This window comes from Papio anubis, chromosome 9 (assembly GCF_008728515.1).
Source record: "Papio anubis isolate 15944 chromosome 9, Panubis1.0, whole genome shotgun sequence".
Classification (NCBI taxonomy): domain Eukaryota; kingdom Metazoa; phylum Chordata; class Mammalia; order Primates; family Cercopithecidae; genus Papio; species Papio anubis.
The window spans coordinates 72,276,452-72,301,937 of record NC_044984.1 but is presented as its reverse complement, the minus strand read 5'-3'; the positions used below and the strand labels follow the sequence as shown (position 1 = coordinate 72,301,937).

General features: G+C 35.2%; 1 protein-coding gene across 11 annotated transcripts in view; it reads right to left on the bottom strand.

Annotated features, from left to right (window-relative positions):
• The window catches only part of NAV3 (neuron navigator 3), a 946,218-nt gene that overhangs the window by 261,850 nt on the left and 658,882 nt on the right, over nucleotides 1-25,486 (bottom strand). For 9 of the 11 annotated variants that reach the window (XM_021923304.2, XM_031651088.1, XM_021923300.2 and 6 more), the window contains 2 exons: nucleotides 9,536-9,653; nucleotides 8,833-8,885 (listed from right to left, as the gene is read on the bottom strand). In XM_021923304.2, coding sequence (XP_021778996.2) covers nucleotides 8,833-8,885; nucleotides 9,536-9,653 — 171 coding nt within the window. Of the gene's footprint in view, nucleotides 1-8,832; nucleotides 8,886-9,535; nucleotides 9,654-25,486 lie in introns of those variants that run through there. The other 2 variants (XM_021923307.2, XM_021923308.2) reach the window with 2 other exon arrangements.

The following is a 25,486-nucleotide window of genomic DNA, read 5'->3' as shown; positions in this document are numbered from 1 at the left end:
GACAATGGAATACTATTCAGCACTTAAAAGAAACGAGCTATCAAGCCATGAAAAGACATGAAGGAACCTTAAATCCACATTACTAAGTGAAAGAAGCCAACCTGAAAAGACTACATGCTGTATGACTCCAATAATATAACAGTCTCTATAGAATAGGCAAAACCATAGGGACAGTAAAACAATCACTGGCTCCCAGGGGTTGGAGCACAGAGAATGTGTAGGGCAGTAAAACTACTCTGTATGACACTATAATGGTAGACATATGTCATTATACATTTGTCTAATGTACAATACCAAGAGTAAACTTTAATGTGAATCATGGATTCTGGGAGATACCGATGTTTCAATATATGTTTATTAATTATAATAAATACACTACTCTGTTGGGTGATGATGATATGGGGGGGGCTACGCATGTGTGAGGGAAAGGGGTAGATGGGAAATCTGTACTTTTCTCTTAATTTTGCTGTGAACTTAAATTTGCTCTAAAAAAGTACTTTTTAAAAAAATAAAGAGGAGGAGGAAGTGGAGGAGGAGGAGAAGGAAAAAAAGAAAGAGCTGAAGATCCAAAGACCCGAATTCCAGACCTTATTTTGTTAAATTTATTTGTTAGCAAGTCGAAAGACAATCTGGCCTAGACTAAATAGACTAAATAGAGTCCAAACCATAATTCTTCCACTTACTAAATAAAGGACACAGATTGCCTCAATGAGACACAGTTGTATTATAGGTTTACTGTGATGGCTAAATGAAAAGTATAAGCAAAACATCTAGCACAGCACTAGGTATATACCACTGATGTTCAATAAATAAGTGATAATAACATCGTTGAACTATCAGATCTTTCTCTGAAGTTGTATGTTTCTATGTAATAATTTCCCAGTATTTCTTATTTGAAATATGGCTAATACAAGTCAGGTGGGAAATATGATTTTTCAAAGTATAACAAGGAATGTCAATATTTTTTCTATGTCTATCCACACAATTCAGTTTAACTGAAATCGTATTAAAATAATTTAAATATAACTTCATGAAGCAAGTAGCTTTGGCACTTCTACTAAATTTCAAAATACTTATCTAATCAAAGATAAATTTTGCATACAATTGCACTGAGGTTAAATGAACAAGATTTTCCCTATTTTATTTACTCATTTTTCTTATTATTGAAATAATAGTAAATATATAAACTATCACAGATTTTTTCAGATAGGAGTATTACAATTCATATTGAAAATAGCTGCACATCTTAATATTTTGCTTCCTAAACTAAGATTGTTAAAATTGTCCTACTGTTAAATATTTTTCCACTGATTATTGTAAGTGATAATTTTATTAAGTTTGGCAGTGGGGGGGGGGGGCAATTGAGAAAGATGGACCAATAAGTTTCTTAAAAATACCAACTATTAAATGTAAAAAGTTAAAATTATAAAAGGATTCTTATATATATCTTCAAATACAATGATTGTATTTTGTGTTTACAGTAATACTGGGCTGCCAATAAAAAACAATTTGTAGAATTTTAAGTACAAAAAAATCAGGATAAAGAATATGCCAGTTATTTATTAAAGTGGTCAGTATTCAAAGATATAGCAGAAACATCAACTACATTTTGCAATGGTTATATATGCATATATAAATTTTAATGTCCTTAAAAATTATAGCTTCTCTTCAAAAACAAAGAAAAACTCTGTAATTCAAACCAAGTTACTTTATTCCAATTTCTATTTATCATATTAATTACACAAACAAGTATAAATATTGACAACAATGAGAACAACATTTAAGCTATTTATTCTATAATATAAAGTTAATACAACAAGGTGTTCTTGTATTTTTAACTTCTATTTAATTTCTAAATGGCAGACCAAAGAATTCCCGCAACAAAATGATTTCACGTTGCTGTTTTTCTTTGTAAATTAGACTTACTAAAACCGAAGAGAAATCATCCTCTTTGGCATTTTTTTTTAAAATCAAGGTAGCAAATCAGAGTTCCAATTGACTTTAGAGTTATCTGTCCAATTTCCTCATTGCAGAAATGAGCAGAGGCCCTGAGCATTTACTGAACGCCTTTTCCTGGGTCACATATACAAAATTAGAATTCCAGTGACCTTTGTCCTTTTAACAAAACACACTGCCTCTTAATGCCTCTATGTTATGTCAATTACTTCATTCGAACTTGACTAATGTGTGGAGCAACCTCTAGAGACAAGCAGATTTAAAAATCATTTAGGCAATATTCTAATAACTGAAATATAAATTCCCTAATACTAGTAGTTTATACACATTTTTGCAAAGTTTGAATCTGTATAAAAATAATGAAATCATTAAGAAAAATACAAAGTAAAGATTTTCAGTTAGTATTTCTTTATAGATCAGAGTTCTATTTGTAGGAAAGCATTTGTCTTCATTAAGCTATCTTTTTCTAGCCATTCCAGAAGATGAATATTTTCAAAGTCAAGGGATCATGTGACTGGACTAACTTAGCAATATTCCACTCCTCTGAGTCATAGTGCTACAATTTTGCAGTGTGCCATATATAAGATTTTATTAAACCTTTAAGAGCATTCCAGTGTTTTATCTCTTCCCTATTTGGTTAAGAACCTCATCTTCTTATCTTACCTAAAAAACAAACAAACAAAAAATCCTTTAAAAGAAGAGTGATTACAAGCAGTAGCTGAAAAAAATAAAACTTTAAAGGACAGGCTACTGATAAAAGCCTGGGCTTTTTTTACTATTCAGAATAGTTTCACTTTCCAGATAAATATAAACATTAGAAATAGGATCAAGAAATCTCTATCCCAAATGGGATTAAAGATGTGAATTCCATAACAGTAATGATTCTGGGAGCCATAACCCTATGAGACGTGGAATCCGATAGGCAGGAAATACTTAAATCTAATTTTCCAGCTACTAGAAGTTAAAAAGGAATAAGGAGCCAAAAATATTCATATCAGCAAATTGTAAACAATATATATGTTATACTAAAAACTTAGGTTGAAGGTTGTGACTGGAAAACAATTGAGCTATTATGGTAAAATAGAGCCAAGAAAGAGGAAGGACAAGCTGTGAACTACACTTGCCAGATCCTTAGCTGTCTTACTTGGTTTGCAATTATTTCACATAATCAGATGTCCTCATTCTTCTGTGCATTTGTGAAGATCCTTAAATATAATGGTCTATTTAAAATTGTTTTTAAAAATGTCTTTGAAACAACTTTTACCCTACATGTCTAACATTTTTGTCTAAGAAACTTGCACTTGTGTCTCTGCATTCTAAGTAAATGTTGGGCATATTTTTGCTATTTTTAATTTGCTGGGCATTTGGGACATTCCTGGTATTTATAGTTTACTAATTTATTTCCTCATGTAAGCTCACCAAAGTTGGGATGTGCAATATATATTTTGAATCTTGATACCGCCCACCTAGGAATTACTCAACAGGTGCCATCCACATTAGTAACTTATCTTTGGATGAGGTTAAATTTAGTGTTGAGTAAGCTCCAACAAACTAAATTCTGTTTTCCAGGACCAGTTTAGTCTCAAGCTCATCAAAGGAAAATAACCATGACTTCAAAACTTAAGATAAATATGAACCACAATATCTCAGTAATTATACTAATAAACTGCTAAAAGGACACATTCATACTTTTTTAAATATATGCTCTTTAGACTATGCTATTCAAAAGAATTATTGTAGGGATTATATATACATGCATTATATATATATATGTCTCCACACACACACACACATTATAGAGAGAGTTAAATTTTCTCCCTAAGTTGCGCACGTGCGCGCACACACACACACAAAAACACACACACACACACACAAACACACACACACACACACACGTGGTGAATTTTTCTTTATTATAAGGTAACCATGGCCAGCTGTGGTGGCTCATGCCTGTAATCCCAGTACTTTGGGAGGCCGAGACAGGTGGCTCACCTGAGGTCAGGAGTTCGAAACCACCCTGGCCAACATGGTGAAACCCTGTCCCTATTAAAAATACAAAAAGAAAAAAAAAAAAAATTAGCCAGGCATGGTGGTGGGCACCTGTAATCCCAGTTACTCAGGAGGCTGAGGCAAGGAGAATTGCTTGAACCCAGGAGGCGGAAGTCACAATAAGCCAAGATCACACCATTGTACTCCAGCTTGGGTGACAGAGCAAGACTCCGTCTCAAAAAATAATAATAATAATAAATAAATAAAGTAACCATTAAACCATTAGAAAATCACATGAAAAGAAAGTACATTCATATTATCTAAAATTCTGAAGTTGTTATATTAATTTAAATTCCTCTAGTTTCTATTTAATATACTTTCTTTTCTACTTTGAAATTATTTACTATATTTGATGTACACAAAATAATACATGTAACACTTATGTAAGTTGTAAAAGCAGAATAATAGAGTGCATTATACCCCACAGAACTAAAGTCCTTCAAATAACTTGCCTCTACTTATGTGTTTCTTCCCTGTCCCAGCCATAATCCTTTCAGTGGTAGCTACTATGGAGAGATTTGTGTTTATACAAATATGTTACATACATACTTTTTCAAGTATCAGTATCTTCACCCCGTCATAACCTTTTATGACATGATACAGAAGCAAATGTATCCCCATTGTTTTCCAGCATCAAATTTTCCACACAGACCAAAATTTCCTCCTCTTCTACTTCCTTTAGGACGTCATATAGTCACTTACCACTTCATTTCCCTGGACCCTTTCCCTCTACTGCTTCCTCCTTCTCTGCTTACTTCCTGCCTTGCAAAACCTCCCCTCAACTCTATCTTCTTCTCAAACTATTTATTTATTTTTTCTTCTCTAACAGTGTCTTGACAGGACACTCTTAGAAAAATTATTCATGACTCAATGTATATAGGCACTTCTCAGTTACTTCTTAACACATTATCACTCTACAGAAGATGTTCACATATATGTAGTCAATGCCTATCCAATTACCAAAAATAAATACCTCATTCCAGTACACCAGCTATTTAGCTGCATAATATTTGACAGCATGTTACACATTCTGCTCATCTTACTTCACCCTGACTTGCTGGGGTAGTCCAAGTATTAGAGCTTCAACTACAGCATCTTCCCTAAGGATTAGCAGTCCACATCTGTGATTGTGTTCCTCAATGATAGTCTCACTCTCTCAACATTCTTTCCCTTTCCTGACTCCTATACCTCTATCACATGAATATTTATATTTCCTAGAGTGAAAAACCTCAAGTTTCTTCTCCTGTGACTTTATGCAGACCTCCTGTAAGATTCCATTCTTGTCCATGGCTTTAACTATTACCTATTCTTTCAGTATATTCTAACCAATACCCTTTTCTGACCTTCAGAAACACATGTCTAATAGCCTAAAGTTACCTTCAAATTGGTGTTTTAATAGATACATCAAGTTCTACATGTTGAAATATGAATTCATCACCTTCCCCCCTCCACCTTTTTAAGACATTTTTTTTCTGCTTCTATAATAATCATCTTGTTTATGGTAATTACTTACCCATTCAAGCTAAAAAATTGGGGCCATTTTAAGCTCCCTGTACTCTCCATCACCCACATTCAACTGGACGCCAACATTTACTTACTTTATAATCCCCATGAAGCATCTAGGGTGATCTTTTAAAATATTTATATTAGATCATACCACAACCCAGCTTTAAAAATCTTCCAAAGGCTCTGTGACTGAGTTAGAATACCATAGCAACTCCTTACTTTGGCCCTACGCTATCAGGCTTCCTTGTTCCCTTCAAACAACTCTCCTTGTGCCTAATCCACGGTTCTCTTCTATCTGTTTGTGGAATGCACCAAACTTATTCCACTCTCAGTCCTTTTTGTTCTTGCCTATGTAACTTTGCTGTTATTTATCTAAACATTTGCTCCTCCAGTTCTCAAGTGTAGTTCATTCAAATGTCGTTATACCTTGTACTCAGTGCTCAGTAAATATTGATTACATGTGAATTACCTGGCTACTATGGAAATTTATCAATACATTGTAGATTCATACGACAAAAGGGAATTTTCTATCCTTAAAGGCTTAAAATGATTCAATAAAGGTTAGAAAGTTTAACATTTAAATAAAAACAATTTGTGATTTAAAATAGTAGCAGACCTAATTTTACTTTATCTTTTGTTATTAACCTCCAACGGCAACCAAAGGCCACAAAAGACCAGGTATACAGAAAGAGGTGGCCAAAGTAGTGCTATGAGTAAGTATACCACTCACTCTTACTAATGTAGCACCTGCCAGTGTTATGCAATCAAGGAACAGGCAACATCCTGTTTGGAGTAGATACATGAAATTCTTAAGCCTAGTCTTGCTATCATAATTATCTTTCCTTTTTGTTCTTGTCTGAATTAAAGTCTGGAATTTGTATTCACTAATACTGCTTACACAAATTCTTAAGAACAGAGGCAAAAATAATTCAATCAAAAAAGTTACATTTATTTCATATGTATTTTTTCCAAATCAAGATATTGAAGGCATGCCAAATTCAGATTCAAAATTCAACCACATCATAAAGAAATGAGGATCTAAGTCATTCTTAGTCAATATTCAATATGATTCCAACTAATGCTTTTTGGCTGGATAAACTACCTTTTTTATAGCATTTGCATTTCTCAGAGTTTAGTCTTTCTATTTTGTTTTAATCAGAAGTGGAAATATCAACATAACTTGCAAAATATCTGTAACATGATATTTTGCAGTTAACAGGAATAAGAAGTAATAAAAAATAACAGAGTCTGAAACTCAAGAGAATCTTTTCACAGACTTGTAGAGTCTCTAGAAACAGCTGTTTCAGATAAATAGGTAAAAACAGCATCTCTATTAACCATTGTTATGAGCTTTGCAATTTTTTTTCTATCACTAAGTATAAGCTTGCCTGTTTATTGAATTCTCTGTAATCCCAGACTCAAATTGGAATGATAGCCAAGTAGGTGAGAATTTCTAGACTTAAAATGTTTTATATTATTCAACACCTCCTCATGGTCAAAATAATGAAAGCAAAAGCTTTCATGCTGGGTTTAAGAAACATAATTATGGTTTCGGGGGACTGTTGAGCTTTTTAACTGAAAGCCTTAAAAATCTTTTAACAGGTATTGATCTATACATGTGTCGTGTACAAAGTTTGTAGCAATACTATTCTGCATTGCATTTTAGTTTTGTTAATAAAGAATGTTCGCATACATACTTCATTGTCACATTCTAATTAAGGTTCATTTTACAGATGAGAAAATGAGGCTCAAAGAAGTTACATATTTTTCTCAACATCACACAGCTTATTACTGTATCAAGGTCTAAATGTATTCTGATTTGGCTTGTTCACAGTAAAGCCTCAGAAAACAACTGTAATTAATTCCCACAGAGTCATTTTTGTGCCCAAAGTAATTAGATCAGGAAGTTTTCTTAAAACTGAAGGATTGTATAGAAATCCTTTCTTTTACAGTGATTTTTTTCACAACCACATACACAGAGTTCATGACATTATAATAGGTCCTGGGAGTAATTATTTTTTATTTTTAAATTTATTTTATTATTTTATTATTTTTATTTATTTATTTATTTATTTTGAGACAGAGTTTTGCTCTTATTGCCCAGGCTAGAGTGCAATGGCGCGATCTCGGCTCACGACAACCTCTGCCTCCCTGGTTCAAGCGATTCTCCTGCCTCAGCCTCCCGAGTAGTTGGGATTACAGGCATGCACCACCATGCCCAGCTAATTTTGTAATTTTAGTAGAGATGGGGTTTCTCCATGTTGGTCAGGCTGGTCTCGAACTCCTGACCTCAGGTGATCCACCCACCTTGGCATCCCAAAGTGCTGGAATTACAGGTGTGAGCCACCACACCTGGCCAATTATTTTAAAAATAGACATGATAGTTAATCACTTTTAAAAATAAATTATGTTTATGATTCTGGATTTCAGTTTTCTGACATTAAGTAAAGCAGGTCAGCAGATTTTAAAAGTTGATAGTTTTTTTTATTCTTCCAAGTTTCTGACAACTAAGAACTCATTAAATTCATTTAAAATGCCTATTCTGTGCTGAAGAGTTTTGGAGAAAGCTTCATCTTGTGGATTTTGGCTGTCATTCCTGATTGTATCTGCTTGATGTAACTTTAGTTAAGGCATTTTATATTTCAGGTTTTCCTATAAAACTAAGTCGTGACTTTTTAATTAAGAAATAGATTTTTATCTCTGTAGTTTATTACTCTTTGACTTTATTATAAAACTGTACGTTTTTATTAGTTGACAAAGATAAGAGATAGGTGGGAAAGAGGCAGATATCCAGGCTGAAAGCTTTCTGGAAGAGACTATGAATCATATCTCAAAATCAGTCACTGCTCACCAGACTTACAGCAACATGCCTTGAGAACTATTTCCAGAAGTGTTGAAGAGTCCATGTGTTTACACTGGACTTTGTTACGAACAAAGAAAATACTATTTATATACTTTAAAATGCACATGGCAAGGCCTGTTCTTTAAGCCAGTTGTTCAGACAAAAATAATCCACTTAAAAGTAGAAATGAAATTTACTACCATTAAGACCAGTGTTAAATTAAATTATACAGAACAGCAGAACAAAAAAAAAGGCAAGAATCTAATAAGACATCTGGAAATATGTCATGTGTATATAGGAGTCACTTAATGATATTGATGTGCCTAAACTGAACCCACACAAATACATATGAGAGAATGGGATCAAATGGTTTCTTAAGCAAGAAGACATGCAGAAAAAAAATAATATCCATTTACAAATGCAATTAATTCTGGAAGTGAAGATCAGCATTATATATTGAGAATAAATATGATTCTTACCATCTGAGACTGACTTCTAGGACATCCATTGATATCTTCAACTTTTTCATTTGCTAAAGCCAAGAGATAAAATAAAAGAGAGAAAAAAAGAACGACATGCTTAAGCAATGAAGTGAAACACACACATGAAAACAGGAAAAAAATACCAAGCAAAAATGCTCCTGCTACATATATTCTGTCTTCCAAGCAGTACACAAGAAGACACACTTGTTAACAGCCGCCAATTCTATACGCACAAATCAGGCAAAAAAAAAAAAAAAAAAAATGAGTGAGAAGGAAGTTGCTGCTAATTCTTTAGCCTATGCCAAATGACTGCTGACATGAAGCCTTTCACAATTGTCCCTGTTGGATCAGGATACAGTTTCAAGGCATCTCAGAGTGTATGAGTTGCTCCAGCTAACGAAATACACACATGGGAGACATATGGTTTAATGAAGCATTCATTTCTGACAGTTCAATTCAAATGATTCAATAAAGGTTAGCAAGTTTATGTATATAAAGATACAGTTCCAGTTATTTAAAAGTATGGCCAAACTGCCTTTTTCAAACATCGTTACATAAACATTTTAATTAAATCAGGAGAGAGCTCCAGGAATCTCAGAGACACATGGACCAGTTCAGTAAGGCGCTTAAGTTAAGTTGTGCTTTACCAAAGAGATGGCAGCAGAGACTTTTATGCTTTCTTTCAGAAGGAAGGTCTTACCAATAATCTGGATGATTTCTGCTAGGAGTACTCCATCTGCAATGTCTTGTTGCAAGTCCTTGATCAGTCGCTTGTGGCCCGATTTTGCTAGGTAGTGGTTGGCCCAGTCAGTGTAAATCTGTTGAACAGAGAGAAGGAAAAAGTGAGATGGGGTGAGGGAAAAGAGAGACAATAAAATGCTGAAGACAAATGTTGGATTCAAAGGGAAGCTATTCTGGATCACATTCCAGTTTAAGAAGTCATAGCTCTAAAGGAAATAGTTGTAAAGTAATTTTTAAACAGCTCTTTCCCCAACTTATCTCTCGTTTCAAAGGGGATGATTCACTCTCAAAATTAAGGGCTAGTCACTTGTGACAAAGCAAAACTTCCCTCAGGGATGACTACTGAGGAAACTCCCATTGCAAATCAGTTTGGGTTTTCTCTCTCTTTATTGTTTCTATCATTTTGAAAACAATCCTGCCTGTTCATGTAAAAGAAAGCCACCTGGACTGATTTACATAGAAACATTACTATAAAAAATTGTGCTTCTCTGAGAAGACTATTGAATTTGTCATGTGAGATACTGTATGTGTGACAAGATTTTGGCATCATTTTATGAAATAATTACAAATACCTTCCTGTCTAAGATATTTTATTTGGATTGTCATCTTCCATTTAAGCCTCTTGAAATGTGTTTATATGAGAGAATAGAGGCAGCAAATGGAGTTATTACATAGAAATTACAATGCAGAATTCAGAAGTGAATTGTAAGGCACAAAATTGAGAATTTGACATAGAATAGAGGTGTCGCTTCAACAGCAGATCATGATATACAAAAATTTTACAAAAATAAAACATTGTTAATCTTTTCAATTAAGTAGAATACTTACTAATTTTAAGGGAAAAAATAAACATGAAGATTTCAGCTTCATGGGTGGTGCATATGCATATATTAGTGGATTTATTACAAGGCAGACAATGATGTGATGTAACAGAAAAATGAAATACTTGAAATGAGAATAGAAGAAAGAAAATAAGATATATGCTTGTAAAAAGTATGATTAGAAGCACTGGAATTAGAACTGGAAATAAAATAGAACCTGAGCATGAGAAGCGAGGAGAAGGACCTTCCTTGCAGAGGGTATGACATATAGAAAAGCCGACAGGCAAAGAAATCTAGGACACAGCTGTAAAATCTGTAATTGAGGCAGAATGTCTAAAATTAGGGAAAATTAGGCTGAAAAGGTAAGTTGCATTTTATAGTCATGAACACTAAATGCCAAGCATATTGAAAACATTTTAAACATTTCTCACATAGCAAATTCACATTTAAAAAGTAATAATAATAAATCAGAAGTATAGAAACTAAAAGGTCAAAGTCTCCCCACAACTTTCAACCCTGTCTATTTTTGAATAATTTGGTATGAAGAGTTCTAGAATTGATGTGTCTACACCCCACTTCACACTATACCACAGAACACACACACACACACACACACACACACACACACACATATACCCATACACACACTAGATGACATTTTTAACCAAATCTGGCTCAAATTTTAAATATTATTTTACAGTTTCAAATTTATATGTAACAATATTTTAACAGCTTCTGTAAGAGCCATTTCATGTATATTCATCTATTGTTAATATTACATTATATATTATATCAATCCCCCAGTTGATAGATACTTAACTTGTTTAAATATGTTTCTATTACATGTAAAGTTGCAAGAGACAGCCTGATATATGTATCTTTCTGAACTCATATGCCAGTATTGTTATATGGCAAAAACCTAGAAATGGGACTGCGAAGCGTTTTGAATGAATCTTCGGTCCAAATATTACAAGATTACAACACAGAAGAAAAAGTGTTCGTTTCTATTAGAAAATACAAAGTAGTCCTACTGTCATCAGAAGACTAATACATATCTGGTGGTGATTAAGTTTCCTGAAAGATATAAACAACTAGAAGCATCCCGTTGCATAAGAAAAATAAACATGAGAGCAAAATTGCATCTCCTTTTATTAATATCCATGATATCTATGTTGAAGATATTGAAGGGTAAGAAAAATTAGTTGCATAACTGTCTCCTGAATTAGCACACAAATACGTGATTTTTAGGTAGATGCTTTTATTTGGTAATAATTTTTCTCAATTAAGATTTGCTTGGCCGGGCGCGGTGACTCACGCCTTTAATCCCAGCACTTTGGGAGGCCGAGGTGGGCGGATCACAAGGTCAGGAGATCGAAACCATCCTGGCTAACACGGTGAGACCCCGTCTCTACTAAAAATACAAAAAAATTAGCCAGGCGTGGTAGCGGGCGCCTGTAGTCCCAACTACTCGGGAGGCGGAGGCAGCAGAATGACATGAACCCAGCAGGCAGAGCTTGCAGTGAGCCGAGACAGCGACACTGCACTCCATCCTGGGCCACAGTGCGAGGCTCTGTCTCAAAAAAAAAAAAAAAGATTTGATTATATTTGTATGATCATACATTTTTTGTACGGATTTTATACTGTTCAGAATTTAAAACATTGAGCATATTCTCCTTCTTTACATATCCTTTTAATGATAGAATTGTTTTGACCTTCTAGTGGAAACTTCAGGTTGAGTCCGTGAGTTGTGTTGATCTCTCCATAGGCAAAGAGTGGGGCCATGGGTTGAAAAAGGATTCACAAGGGTGACGAGAATGAGTTCTGGAGTCAGACAGATCTGACCTGAGACCACTTACTTCCAGTAGGACCCTGGACAAGTAACTTAACCTTCAGATTCCTCTTGTTAAAAAAAAAAAAAAAAAAAGTAAAACAAGGAGAATGATAATACTTACATTATAGGATTGTGCCAGGACTAAATAAGATAGCACTTGTAAAGCATCTGTCGCAAAGCTAGTCATGAAAAAACATGCTTGCTATTATTATCATCACATGGCATCTAGTTTTATTTTGCTGTGATAGCTTTCCAACAAATACTTACTAAAGTTATAATTTCACAAAGGTTAAAAAAATTGAGAGGGCAGGCATCAGAAGACTAAAGAAATTGTACTAATTGCTTCTGACACTACTTCTATCACTAACTCTTCCTGCCTTCCAATTCACAGGTGTCATGAATCTGTCTGCATCTGAACTCAGGGAAATCTAAGTAAAAGATTGAGGCTGTCATATTCTTATCCAGGCCTGTAATGTCTCTATTGTGACACCACTTCCATCAAACTGTATTGCATTGGTTTTGTTTTATGATGACATTAATTATACACAAGTATGTGTTTAAATAAAAAACAAACTGATATGTACTAAAAGTGAAAATAAGAATGCTTTCATTCTCCAAATGCATGTCAACAGTTCCTTAGCCTTTATCCTAATTCATCCTGGGACTTAGGTGTGAAAACAAATGGGAGGCCAGCTAGTTGGCTTCAAGATACCTTGTTGTTAACACCTGTGTTTTAGCTCACCAATCATTTTTTGTTTGATCCAGGATTTCTTCCAGAGGAAGCTCAACCTTAAGGGCTTTGATATGTCCAGCATCTCTAATATCTGAAATTTTGCTCAGGCCATAGTTCTAACTTCAGCTGCAATCAGTGAGAGTAATGACTATATAAAGAAATTTAAAGCAAATTTAAAAATAATTGCTGCACACTTTATTTACTCCTTCTAATAAACAGCTGTGTCTTCCATAAGTAAAAGATACTTGAGACCCTCCAAGGAAATGACCAGAGGGGGAAAACCAGTGCCTTCCAGAAGGATATTATAATCTAGATGGTGAAATATTTCAAAAATTACAAAGTAACATGTAAACATATTTTAAGATATTATATACAAACATATTTATGTCTTTCAAAATTGTATATGTGTAAGCTGAATAAAAAGGTGGAAAAATGAGTTGTGTCTTTAAGGAGACTTCAAGCAAAGGACACATGGTATATAAACGTATTTAAAACTCATCAATAAATTTACTGTAATGCTCTGAGGAGAGAGAATACAAACAACCTTGTCAACTGTGATTAGAATGTGATCTTTAAATAAATACAACAGGATGGTGAAATCAGGTCCTGAAATTGGATTTGAACTCCAAAATTGCCCCTGGTTCATTATCATAAAAATAATAATCACAATATTTAACCTCTTAACTTCAGCTGAATGAGTTATAAAATGTGCAGTAATGTGTCTTGCAGGATTATGCTATGAATTAATTATAGTTTTTTCAGTGAATAAATTGGTATAATTGGGAACAATACCAAACTAATCATAATTCAGTGTTTGGTAATTTTTGTAAAAGGGTCATTGAGGATTTTAATCATGAATGTTCTGGCTAAAGCTTCCAATACGGTTTATCTCTAGATATCTGAAGCCAGTCTTCTTCAACTGTTTTGATGAACTTCAATGTGATTAATATAAATATCATCCCATCTAATAATTTTATCTCAAGAAATTCAGAAGAATTAGTGAGATTGCATTTACAAGAGGGCTGCTTAGAAATTCTAGTACAATTGTATGCATAATCATTCATTTACCATAATTAAAAGTGATAAAAATCAAATTTATCATGGTATATTTTACATTTCTCAGTATGAATTTTAGGGTCTATCATGCAATAGCATATATTCTTTGAGGAACAATTCACATTGATGGGATGTCTGCTCTGCCACTTAATATTCGTGCAGACTTTGATTGAACATTGATTTTCTCTAAGTTCCACAGTATTCTCATCTGTAAAATGGCAATAATATTATACCCTACTGATATGGTTTAGCTCTGTGTCCCCACCCAAATCTCACGTTGAATTGTAATTCCCAGTATTGGAGGAGAGGCCTGGTGGGAGGTGACTGAATCATGGGGCAGACTTCCCCCGTTGCTGTTCTGATAGAGTTCTCATGAGATCTGTTTTTTTGTTTTGTTTTGTTTTGTTTTGTTTTTAAGTGGGTAGCACATCCCTGTTGGCTCTCTCTCTTCCTCTGGCTCCCACCACGTAAGATGAGCTTGCTTCTCCTTCACCTGCCACCGTGACTCTAAGTTTCCTGAGGCCTCCCCAGCCATGCTACCTATGGATCCTGCAGAACCGTGAGTCAATTAAACCTCTTCTCCTTATAAATTACCCAGTCTCAGGTATGTCTTTATAGCAGTGTGAAAACAGACTAATACCTCAACCAATGGAATTATTGTGATGATTTAATGAATTTATACTTTGGAATATGGACTTTCACTTAAAATATATATTGCTACATGATACATATTGTTATTAGTAACTCACTGCCTTAATATGAAATATGTTTCCATTAACCATGAGAAGTTTATTAATATTGTAAACCATTATTATTGTTAAACTCTTAAATCATAGATATTCATCCAAATATAGTTTACCTAACTAACTAAGGAAAATTGCAGGAAGTTATAATGACCTTGTAGCTTCATCATTTGCCTCTATGATATTTCTCTCAGAGTACTCATTTCTCACCATAAGTATGAGGATGAAATAGAAGGCAATGTATATGATAACATATTTCTTTCGTGCAGTGAACCTGCTATGAAGAAACAACATCAGAAGAAGATCTACTCTGATTTTCCATGAAGTCCTAAACATTCGTGATGACTTTTTTTTAGTACTGACAGTATTACATACTATCTTTGTCTGTCACAGCAAGCTGCTCCTACATTTTTAAACATTATTTATTTTAGCGTTTGACTGACGTTTTGTAAGTAACCTACCACTCAGTTGTATAAAAATGATTATGACTATTTTTGTTATTCCATGTACTACACAGAGGTATATGTGTTTCAATGGGATAAAGTAACTTATTTTTAAGGAATCATAAATAATCAAAGAAATAGGGAGAAGTAATAGGGGAAAGACTGCCTCTTCTATGAAGTTAAAAGTCTATTTGAATAAAAATACACTAATCTGTAACCTGATTAGAAAATATTATGATATAATCAGATGATTTAAAAATATTAGCTGAGCTAATGTTAACCCTGTACTTATTTAAAACATTACTGTTTTCCTTCAACATTCAAGCAGTAGCATTACATTTCTATAAGCACTGCTCCCTGGTATATTCAAATTACTGGCTTTGTAAAGTTAAATAGGTTCTTCTAAGCCATAACAGAAATTGTGTTGAAGACCAAGGATTTCTATGACAATAACTGGACTTCTATATCTTAAAAAATAGCAAAAGACTAAACATATAAAGTGCAACCAGAAATCATATCTTAGGGAAGAGTGATGAGTGAGGTTAAGTGTTTTTCCCACAAAAAGAAAAACTAGTACAGGGAAGAGAATTGGAAGGAAAAGGAACCCTAGAACAGACTGAAGAGGTTGCCTCTCTGGGCTGGGTTTCAAAGTAGCATTTGGACCTGAGAATGGAATCACAAAGGACAACATTGACCACAACAGTATAGGAAAGCATACATTTTTTTTTTTTCTAATTCCCCAAGAGCCATATGGAATTTTCCAGAAGAAAGAAGTGATCCTAGAGAGCACTTGAAATCAGGACAGGAAAGATGCATAGAGCTGGTACAGAAAAGCAAAAAGGACACAGAAGATGTGATGATAGGTTAAAATAACTCGAGTTATGTATGACAGGCATCCTACCTTTGGGCACTCATCAGACAGCAGCCTTGGTGGGTAGCAATGGCAATGAGCAAGCTGTGTCACCCCTGGTGGTATGATAATAGGTAACCACAATCAACAACCACCTCCCCCCCCCGCTCACCGCCAGCCTATCACTGCAGAAAGAAAAGGAAGAATCTGGAACTGAATGAGCCTGGTCCTCAAACACTGAGTTTTAAACCAGAAGTGATTATGTTACTTTGAATTGAGAGAAATACATTTTCCCCTATGGTACAGAGAAAGAGGCTTAAAAGGTAAAGTTAAATATTTTTTCAAAGATAAAATTTTGTATACCACAGTTTTAAGACCCAAAAATTCAAAAATGGTAGGCATCATTGGACAAAGAAGGTTGCAAAATGACAGTGTGGGATTAAGACACAATATATACTATTTTTAGATGTTTTGAAAAGTTCATCACAGACTCGATCTGCAGTTGTTGTTACAGAACTGATATGACAAAAGATCTGTGAATGAGTGCCATTTCATGACTCTTGGAGGCCTTCTAGAAATCTCAATAGCTCATGTGGTATAATTATGAACTGAATCCATTAAAAGTTTTGGTAACATCAATATCATCACAATATATGTAATACATTCACCAACAGCTAGTTCACCTCAGTTTATATAGCTAGTTCACCTCAATTTTCACATCAAGGTTAAAGCTGACACTGTATGAAGTTTTTCAAAGACACATGCACACGTATGTTTATTGCAGCACTATTCACAATAGCAAAGACTTGGAATCAACCTAAATGTCCATTAGTGACAGATTGGATTAAGAAAATGTGGCACATATACACCATGGAATACTATGCAGCCATAAAAAAGGATGAGTTTGTGTCCTTTGTAGGGACATGGATGCAGCTGGAAACCATCATTCTTAGCAAACTATCACAAGAACAGAAAACCAAACACTGCATGTTCTCACTCATAGGTGGGAACTGAACAATGAGATCACTTGGACTCAGGAAGGGGAACATCACACACCGGGGCCTATCATGGGGAGGAGGGATGGGGGAGGGATTGCATTGGGAGTTATACCTGATGTAAATGACGAGTTGATGGGTGCAGCACACCAACATGGCACAAGTATACATATGTAACAAACCTGCACGTTATGCACATGTACCCTACAACTTAAAGTATAATAATAATAAATAAATTTTTTTAAAAAAATCTCAACTTTGGGGTTTGGTTTAAAAGTGAATATTAGTGAGTTGACTACCCCATAAGATCAGTGGATGGTCTATGAAGGCAAGTAAATTATAAAGTAAACATAAAGTGAAGTCTGATAATTTCCTTTTACTTTTTTTCTTTAATTCTCGTTCAGTCTCTGACAAAGTGCTGTTAAATTTTATCTCCTTAACATCTCTTGACCCTTCCACTCATCCATTGCTACTATCATTGCCCTGGGTCACTTCTCATCGTCTCTCACCCAATTGCTCTAACAGTCCTAGAAACAGTTTCTGAGTGCAGGCAGGCTAAGCATTAAACTATTCTATACACTATAGATAGTGATTGCTTTAAAATGCAAATCTGATCAAGTAATTTAAAGTCTTACTAAAAATCACAAAATAGTTCCCACTTAACTTCAGAAAAAAGGTCCCTTATGAAGTCAATTTATTTTATTTTTAAGAGAAAATTAGTTTAAATAAAAATGGCAAAAAGAGTAAAACACAACTATGAAGGTAACAGAAGAATGATGATTGAGAAATGACACATAAAAGGATGAGCTTCAGCAACCAGAAAGAAAGGGAAAGCATAGTCCATGCAGAATATGCAGAAATAATTAAATCTACAAAGGAACAGAGCTATGAAATAGCCTCATGATTTCAGAGAATTTTGAATAATTCTATTTGGCCAGAGCATGGGGAAGGGGCACATGGAAAGACTAGAAGAAAGAGATCAGGAATCAGGTAAGGGTGGGGCAAAAAGCAATAATATCTAAAGCTAAGAAGGCTTTATTAAGATTTTTAGGTGAAAGTTTATTTTCATGTAGGGAACATGAAAATGACAGCCATGCTTCTGTTACTAAACTTGAACTTGAGTGCAGCTATGGAGTTTAGAGTCAAGTTTAGAGTCAAGAAAGTAAAGAGAGATTACTTACAAGACTTCTGTATTCTAGATGGTAAAATAGTTTTCTGCCCTGTATGTACTAAGAAATTGCCCACAGGACAGCAAAAACAAAAAATCTTAACTCAGATTCTATCTTTCATGACCACAATATACGAGTATGGAAGGCAGATGAAAGGATGATACACATGTAGCAGAGTAGTAAAGGAAGATGGACCCACAGAAGCCTGCAGAGGGAGACAGAGTAATGCAAACAGTTTCCCACAGAACCCCAGAATGGCTCAGAAAGTGTGAGCATCAGATCAAAAGGAAGGTAAGAGGAACCAAATTCAAGAGTTATATTACTGCCGGCCTACCTATCATCCCATTAAAAGCCAGGACATATTTTAGGGAAAATCTGGACTTACGGTTATCAGGAAAACAAAAGGTAAAGGCATGGAAATGAAAACAAAAGGATTAAATAAAATTATGTACATTTATGTCGAGACCCCAGCAACTGACTTCGCTTCTCAGGCACCCTCTCCTTCAGGAATATAGGATTTCATGTCCTCCATCCTCACTCCAGACAGATTTAAAAATCTGTCTTTGACAACAATGATCATTCCTAAGATAAACAGAGAGTGACACTGATGGTACCCAGTGAATCAAGCAGCTGGTCATCATTATAGCATGGCCTGTAACGAATCACAAAAGACATTAACAATTACGTGCATGCAAACATACGTGCGCACACGCACACACACACACACGCACACACACACAGCTTCCAAGTAGATTATTATTATTATTTGAGATGGAGTGTCGCTCTGTAGCCCAGGCTGCAGTGCAGTGGCGCGATCTCGGCTCACCGCAAGCTCCGCCTCCCGGGTTCAGGCCATTCTCCTGCCTCAGCCTCTTAAGGAGCTGGAACTACCGGCACCCTGGGCCACCACGCGGCAAAAAAAATACACAAATAATTTTTCTGTATTTTTAATAGAGAAGGGGTTTCACCGTGTTAGCCATGATGGTTTCCATCTCCTCACCTTGTGATCCGCCCGCCTCGGCCCTGCAAAGTGCTGGGATTACAGGTGTGAGCCACCACACCTGGCTGCTTGCAAGTAGATTTTTATTGTCTCATGTTTGATACAGAGAATTGAGGTTTACCAGGGATTTGGTAAAATTCTCTGAAATAAAATGTAGATACCAAAATAGACAGATAAAAAGAAGCCAGAATAAAATACAGACAAAGCTGAAGTATAAGAGAACTTAAAGGAAATTAAAATTAATACCCTGGGCTAGAAATGAGAGGTTGCATTCATCACAGGATGCAGAAGAAAATGAATGATACAAACACACACATGCATGCATGCACACTTACACCCACACACAAATACACACATATATATTTGAAGATCTAGGGATTAAGTAGAAGTTTTGTAAATTAAAAATATGATTGACTTTTTAAAGTTAAAAGGCTGGAAGGATAAATTGAGAAAGTTTATTGGAATGGAGATCAAAATTGAAAAAGATGAGCAATAATAGAAAAATATAGTCATATTAGAGGATTCAGTAAGTCCAATATCAAAAAAAAGTTTGTTCCAAAAACTAAGATAAGAAAAAATTATACCAAAGAATTTTCAAAGTGTTCATCACAATTAAGAAGATAAAAGTTGGTAACAATATCAGGGATAAAAAGAATATTCTAAAAGCTTCAGCAGGGTGTGGCACAAAGAAACAAATTTTAAAAGTTCAGGTTACTGTCAAAGGATCAGAAATTATGACATCACAAGTCTTTACAGCGACATTGCAACCAGAAGATATAGAGAAATTCCTATGAAATTCTGGAGGAAATTGATTTTCAATCTCAAATTCTATGCCTAGACAAACTTTCCAACAAGTAGGATAATAAAACAAGGAGATAACATACAAAAACATTCTAAAAGAAAAAAAATTACTTTCATACATCCCTTGTAAGGAGGCTATCAGAAGTGAAAATAATGGAATCCAACAAACAGGTGACCAAATGTAAGAGAGAGGCAAAGACGTTTTCAGGTGACGATAAGGGAAGTTCAGTTTAACTGCTATGTAACAGATCGAGAGAGCAATCATTTTACATGGAACAAAGAGAAATGATTCTAGGATTGTTAACACTAGGGAAATAATAAAACTGATATACTGTATCAGAATTAGATAATAAGGAAAATTGCATAGGGATGGATTTTACAGATCTGTTGGTAACTGTTAAAAAAAAAAAAGGTAAATGTAGCCATAAAGTCAATATAAACTATACAAATAAAAAAGTGAGGCAATTATTAGTTCTATGGAAAAAACAACAAACTCTGTTTAAGAAAGAGACTTTGATCATGGGATAGTATTTGATCTGATAGTGAATAATATTTACATGGGAATAATGAAAACAATATGGATTTCACTCAAAATTATAATGTAAGTATATTGGGGGCAGGGCAGAGAAGAAAGGGGTTATAAAGAAGTTAAGTTCTTATAAGTCATCCTAAAAAGTCAATAGTCTCTAAAATTCATAAAGTAGGATATTAAAGTATATTACTTGGAAATACAAAAATAATCACCATAAGAAACCGCTAAATGGGTAGAAATTCATTCTTTTTGTTGGAGAGGAGCTAGGAATAGGGAAAACATAGGACTGCTCTTGTTTGTTTACTTGTAGAACTTTAGATGTTATTTCATTTTAATATTCTGATAACAATGAAAATCATTCATTTAAAAATAAAGGTTATAGACCAGGCATGGTGGCTCACGCCTATAATCCCAGCACTTTGGGAGGCCGAGGCAGGCAGATAATTTGAGATCAGGAGTTCAAGACCAGCCTGGCCAAAATGGTGAAAACCCATTGCTACTAAAAATACAAAAAAAAAAAAAAAAAAAAAAAATTAGCTGGCCATGGTGATGGGTACCTGTAATCTCAGCTACTTGGGAGCCTGCAGCAGGAGAATCGCTCGAACCAAGGAAGCAGAGGTTGCAGTGAGCTGAGATCACGCCACTGCACCCCAGCCTGAGTGAAAGAATAAGACTCCATCTTAAAAGAAAATAAAAATAGATAAGTAAATAAATAAACAAAAATAAAAATTAGGTTATAAAAAGAGTCTGAGCAAAAGATGATGAGGTAGGGGTACAGAAAACCAAAGGTGTGGGGATATAGAAGAGCCATATTTATGGAGTAGAATCAGCAAGACTTGAAAATGAAACAGATTTGACTCAAGATGATACTGGTGTCTCCCACTTAGCAGTCACTCAATAAATCCTAGCTTATAGCTTATAGGGTCAATGACATGTCCCTGTCCATGATGCAGCCAGAGCTATTCAATGTGGTGGCTTTGATAGGCTAATGAAATGGAACTCTAAAAATCGAACTCTAAAAATTTATTTTTAGGTTTTAAGAAAATATACATATCTCCTAATTATTTTTTAAAAAGGTTTGATTTTAGTTGCAAAGAGTCCAGATCCTTAATCAATATATTAAAATCCTGGTATATCTAACATATTACTAATAATATATTTCCTATGAAAAGATTAGCTGTTTTCAGACAAAATGAATAAACTACATTGATATGCATAAATATCACTTTTCATTATTACTGCATTTAACTTTTCAAGTACGCTGAGAGTTATTTCCTACCCGAACAGAGAATTCACCGCAGAAGGCTACTGTACTTCTTTTGACTGTAAAGCCAGATGGGACAAATAATGAACATCGACCTCCTGAACTCTCCAGCACCCACCCCTACCCATCCCAGTGACACTTTGTTATGCAGACATCAAGCGCAGCATTTCACTCAGTTTCGAATTTTATCAGAGCTGAGATTACATCAATATTTTCATTTGCAACTGCATTTATCTGTTTAAAATTGTAGCCACAATTCATTAGCTTAGAATCTATTTACATATCTCTATTATTAGATTGGAAACAGGAAATTTTTAGATGAACAGAAATATAGGTAAGCTGATAGGAAAAGAAAGGGTAGGATTTACTATGCTAACTACAGTATGTTCTGATTTTTCTTTACATGCAGTTTTTTAATAGAGAAAAAAGCTGAGGCCGTAACACAAACCATGTCATTCATAGTCAAATCAAACCTGCCAACATTTACTGAGCAGTACTGTGCTTGGCACCGTGGGCAATACCAACAAGGAAAAGGCACATAGGTTTTCCTTAATGAGGAAGGGAAGGAGGGGGTCGGGAACAGGTCAGACAATTTTGAAATCCTAGTGGGGGTTCTCTGCAATGATGACTGCTTCATTTTTCCTCCATCTCCGTTATCCTTTGGCATTCTAGCTACCTAGTTCATGTCCAGATCATCATTGTGAGAACCCTCAGCATTCATTTGAAGTCGTATGTGTTGTTCTCTAATCTTTCTTGCTGTTCTAAATGTACTGAATACTTTGGAAACTGAGTCAGCATTTTCCTTCTCTCTCCCTTTTTTTTTTTTTTTTTTTTTTTTTGAGGCGGAGCCTAGCCCTGTAGCCCAGGCTGGAGTGCAGTGGCACAGTCTTGGCTTACTGCAACCTTTACCTCCCTGATTCAAGCAATTCCCTTGCCTCAGTCTCTCGAGTAGCTGGAATTACAGGCACACACCACGACATCTGGCTAATTTTTTTTTGGTTTTTTTAGTAGAGATGGGGTTTCACCATGTTGGCCAGACTGGTCTCGAACTCCTGACCTCAGGCAATACACTTGCCTCAGCTTCCCAAAGTGCTGGGATTACAGGTATGAGCCAGCGTGCCCATCCAGCATTTTCCTTCTCTAACCTTTGGTGATGCAGTCATACTGGGCAACCTAATGGCCAATATAGACAGTCAATCAAACACTCTGGCAGAAATAAAATATATAATGAAGAACCAACTACTTGGTCTTAAATGCATGGAGCCTGTCTAATGATCTTTTCTTCTACAAAAAAATGATATTATATACATTTTTGAAAAAGGAGTTGACTATTATAATTATAAGGCACAAGCTGGTGGTAACTTAAATTTTATTTCACTTTAATTGCATTTCCACTGCTTCCGGCAGTATGACAAGAAAGGGCTACATAACAGTCTTTCTCCAAGATGCAGTGTCTACTAATAACAGTGTTGAGAGTAAGCATTATTTTAAATACTTTAAATAGTTTAACTCATTCCATCCTTAAAGCTCCCTAAGATGAAGGTACCACTATTCCATTTTTAAAGATGAAGATTCTAAAACAGAGAGGTGAAGTATTTTCCCAAGGTGGCAACAGTAAGTACTACATAGAACACATACTTTCTGTTTTAAGATTTATATTCTCAGCTCATACAAAAGGAAATGCTTTATTTATGAGCCTTTCTTAACTCCAGCCTTCTACATTATTTCTGTTATATCTTATGTCCATCTCAAAATATGGAGAAAAGTCTCCTTTATTTGACTGCTGCAACATCTAGCACTAACAGAGAGCTCCATGGGGAATTCATTTTAACAGTTTGTGAAGTCTAATAATGCAGGTGACAATATGAGCTAAAATCTAAATATTAATACCACAGAGTATGTTTTAAAAAACTGTTATGAAAGCTTTCCATTTCTACCCTTTTCTAAGAAAACAAGTGAGAATACTCGAGATTCTTTTACCTTCTTGTATCAGTCTGATAAATTGATGTAAATTGTGCAAGTACATTCAAAGTAAAATCAGCTACCATCCTCCAAAGACCAAGTAACATGCTATAAATATGCATAAGAAAATACTGTTAATGAAACACAAAGTTAAAAGAGAATAAATCTGTTTAAGCCTTAGCAGTTCAGAGTTTCCAGGCTTCTGACCTGAGTATTTCTCCTCACTTTCCAACAATTAGCAGAGAAAAATTGACTGATGGAAAGATTGGTTTAGCATAGACCATAGTTCTCAAAATGCAGTTTCTTGACCCACACATCAGAATCATTTAGGAACTTGTTACAAATGCAATTTACCAGGCCCCATCCTAGATCTACTGAATCCAAGGCTGGTAATGGGGCCTAACAAATGAGTTTTAAAAAGTCTGCCAGGTGATTCTGATCTGTGCTAATGTTTGAGAACCTCTGGCATGGATGGAATGCTGTTCACAAATTACAAGAGATTTAATTATAATACCTTAAACTGTCTTTCAATGTAAAGAATATGGTATTTTACTGTAAGTGACAAGTAATAAAACAGCCATGGCATATCTATATCTATATCTATCTATGTATCTATCTATGTATCTATCTATCTATGTATGTATCTATCTATCTGTATCTTCCCTTACCTCCCAAGCCTCTCTTGCTAGGAAGAAATGCTTTGTAGAGGCCGGGCGCGGTGGCTCAAGCCTGTAATCCCAGCACTTTGGGAGGCCGAGACGGGTGGATCACGAGGTCAGGAGATCGAGACCATCCTGGCTAACACGGTGAAACCCCGTCTCTACTAAAAAATACAAAAACCTAGCCGGGCAAGGTGGCGGGCGCCTGTAGTCCCAGCTACTCGGGAGGCTGAGGCAGGAGAATGGCGTGAACCCGGGAGGCGGAGCTTGCAGTGAGCTGAGACCCGGCCACTGCACTCCAGCCTGGGCGACAGAGCGAGACTCTGTCTCAAAAAAAAAAAAAAAAAAGAAATGCTTTGTAGAAAGAGAGGCTTGGGAGGTAAAGGAAGGTAAGAGGCGTAATGTAAGGTAAGCATTGCCTACAACCATGCTCCTTGCAAAGCATTCATTCTCATGTTTTAAATACTTTAAATTGTTAGTGACGAAGATAGACATCTACCTCAAAATTGTTTCAAGATAGGATATAATTAATTAATAATTTAGAAAAAAGTGGCAAAGGGATGGTTTACTTTCACTTAGGCTAAAAACATAGAACTTGGAAGCTGAGAGAGAACACACTGCCTGCTGTGTTTAAAAGCCTCTGTGAAAAGTAATGGAAATAAAAATGCAGTGCACAGAGAGTACTAATCCAGCCATCAGTTGACAGGGAGCAGTAGAGAAATTTCCAGGAAAAAGTAAGCAACTTTCAAAATATATTTGTTTTTTCAACAACTTTCTTTCCTTCTTACATCAACTCTAAGCAAATATTAGCCTACTTGGAAGATTCTGTTGATCCCCACTAGAGGACATCCTATTTTCATAAATACCTGAAAATTTTAAAACTACAATAAATTTTAGTAAAACATTGGTGAGATCTGTCATCTAGTTTGCTATTTGCTAAGGACACTTTGATGGTTTCATTTTGTATTCCAATCATACACGATTACGTATCAGCTTTCTGCTGTTGGTTTCTCTCCAGTGACATGCTGTAGCTCCACATCACCACGGGTAG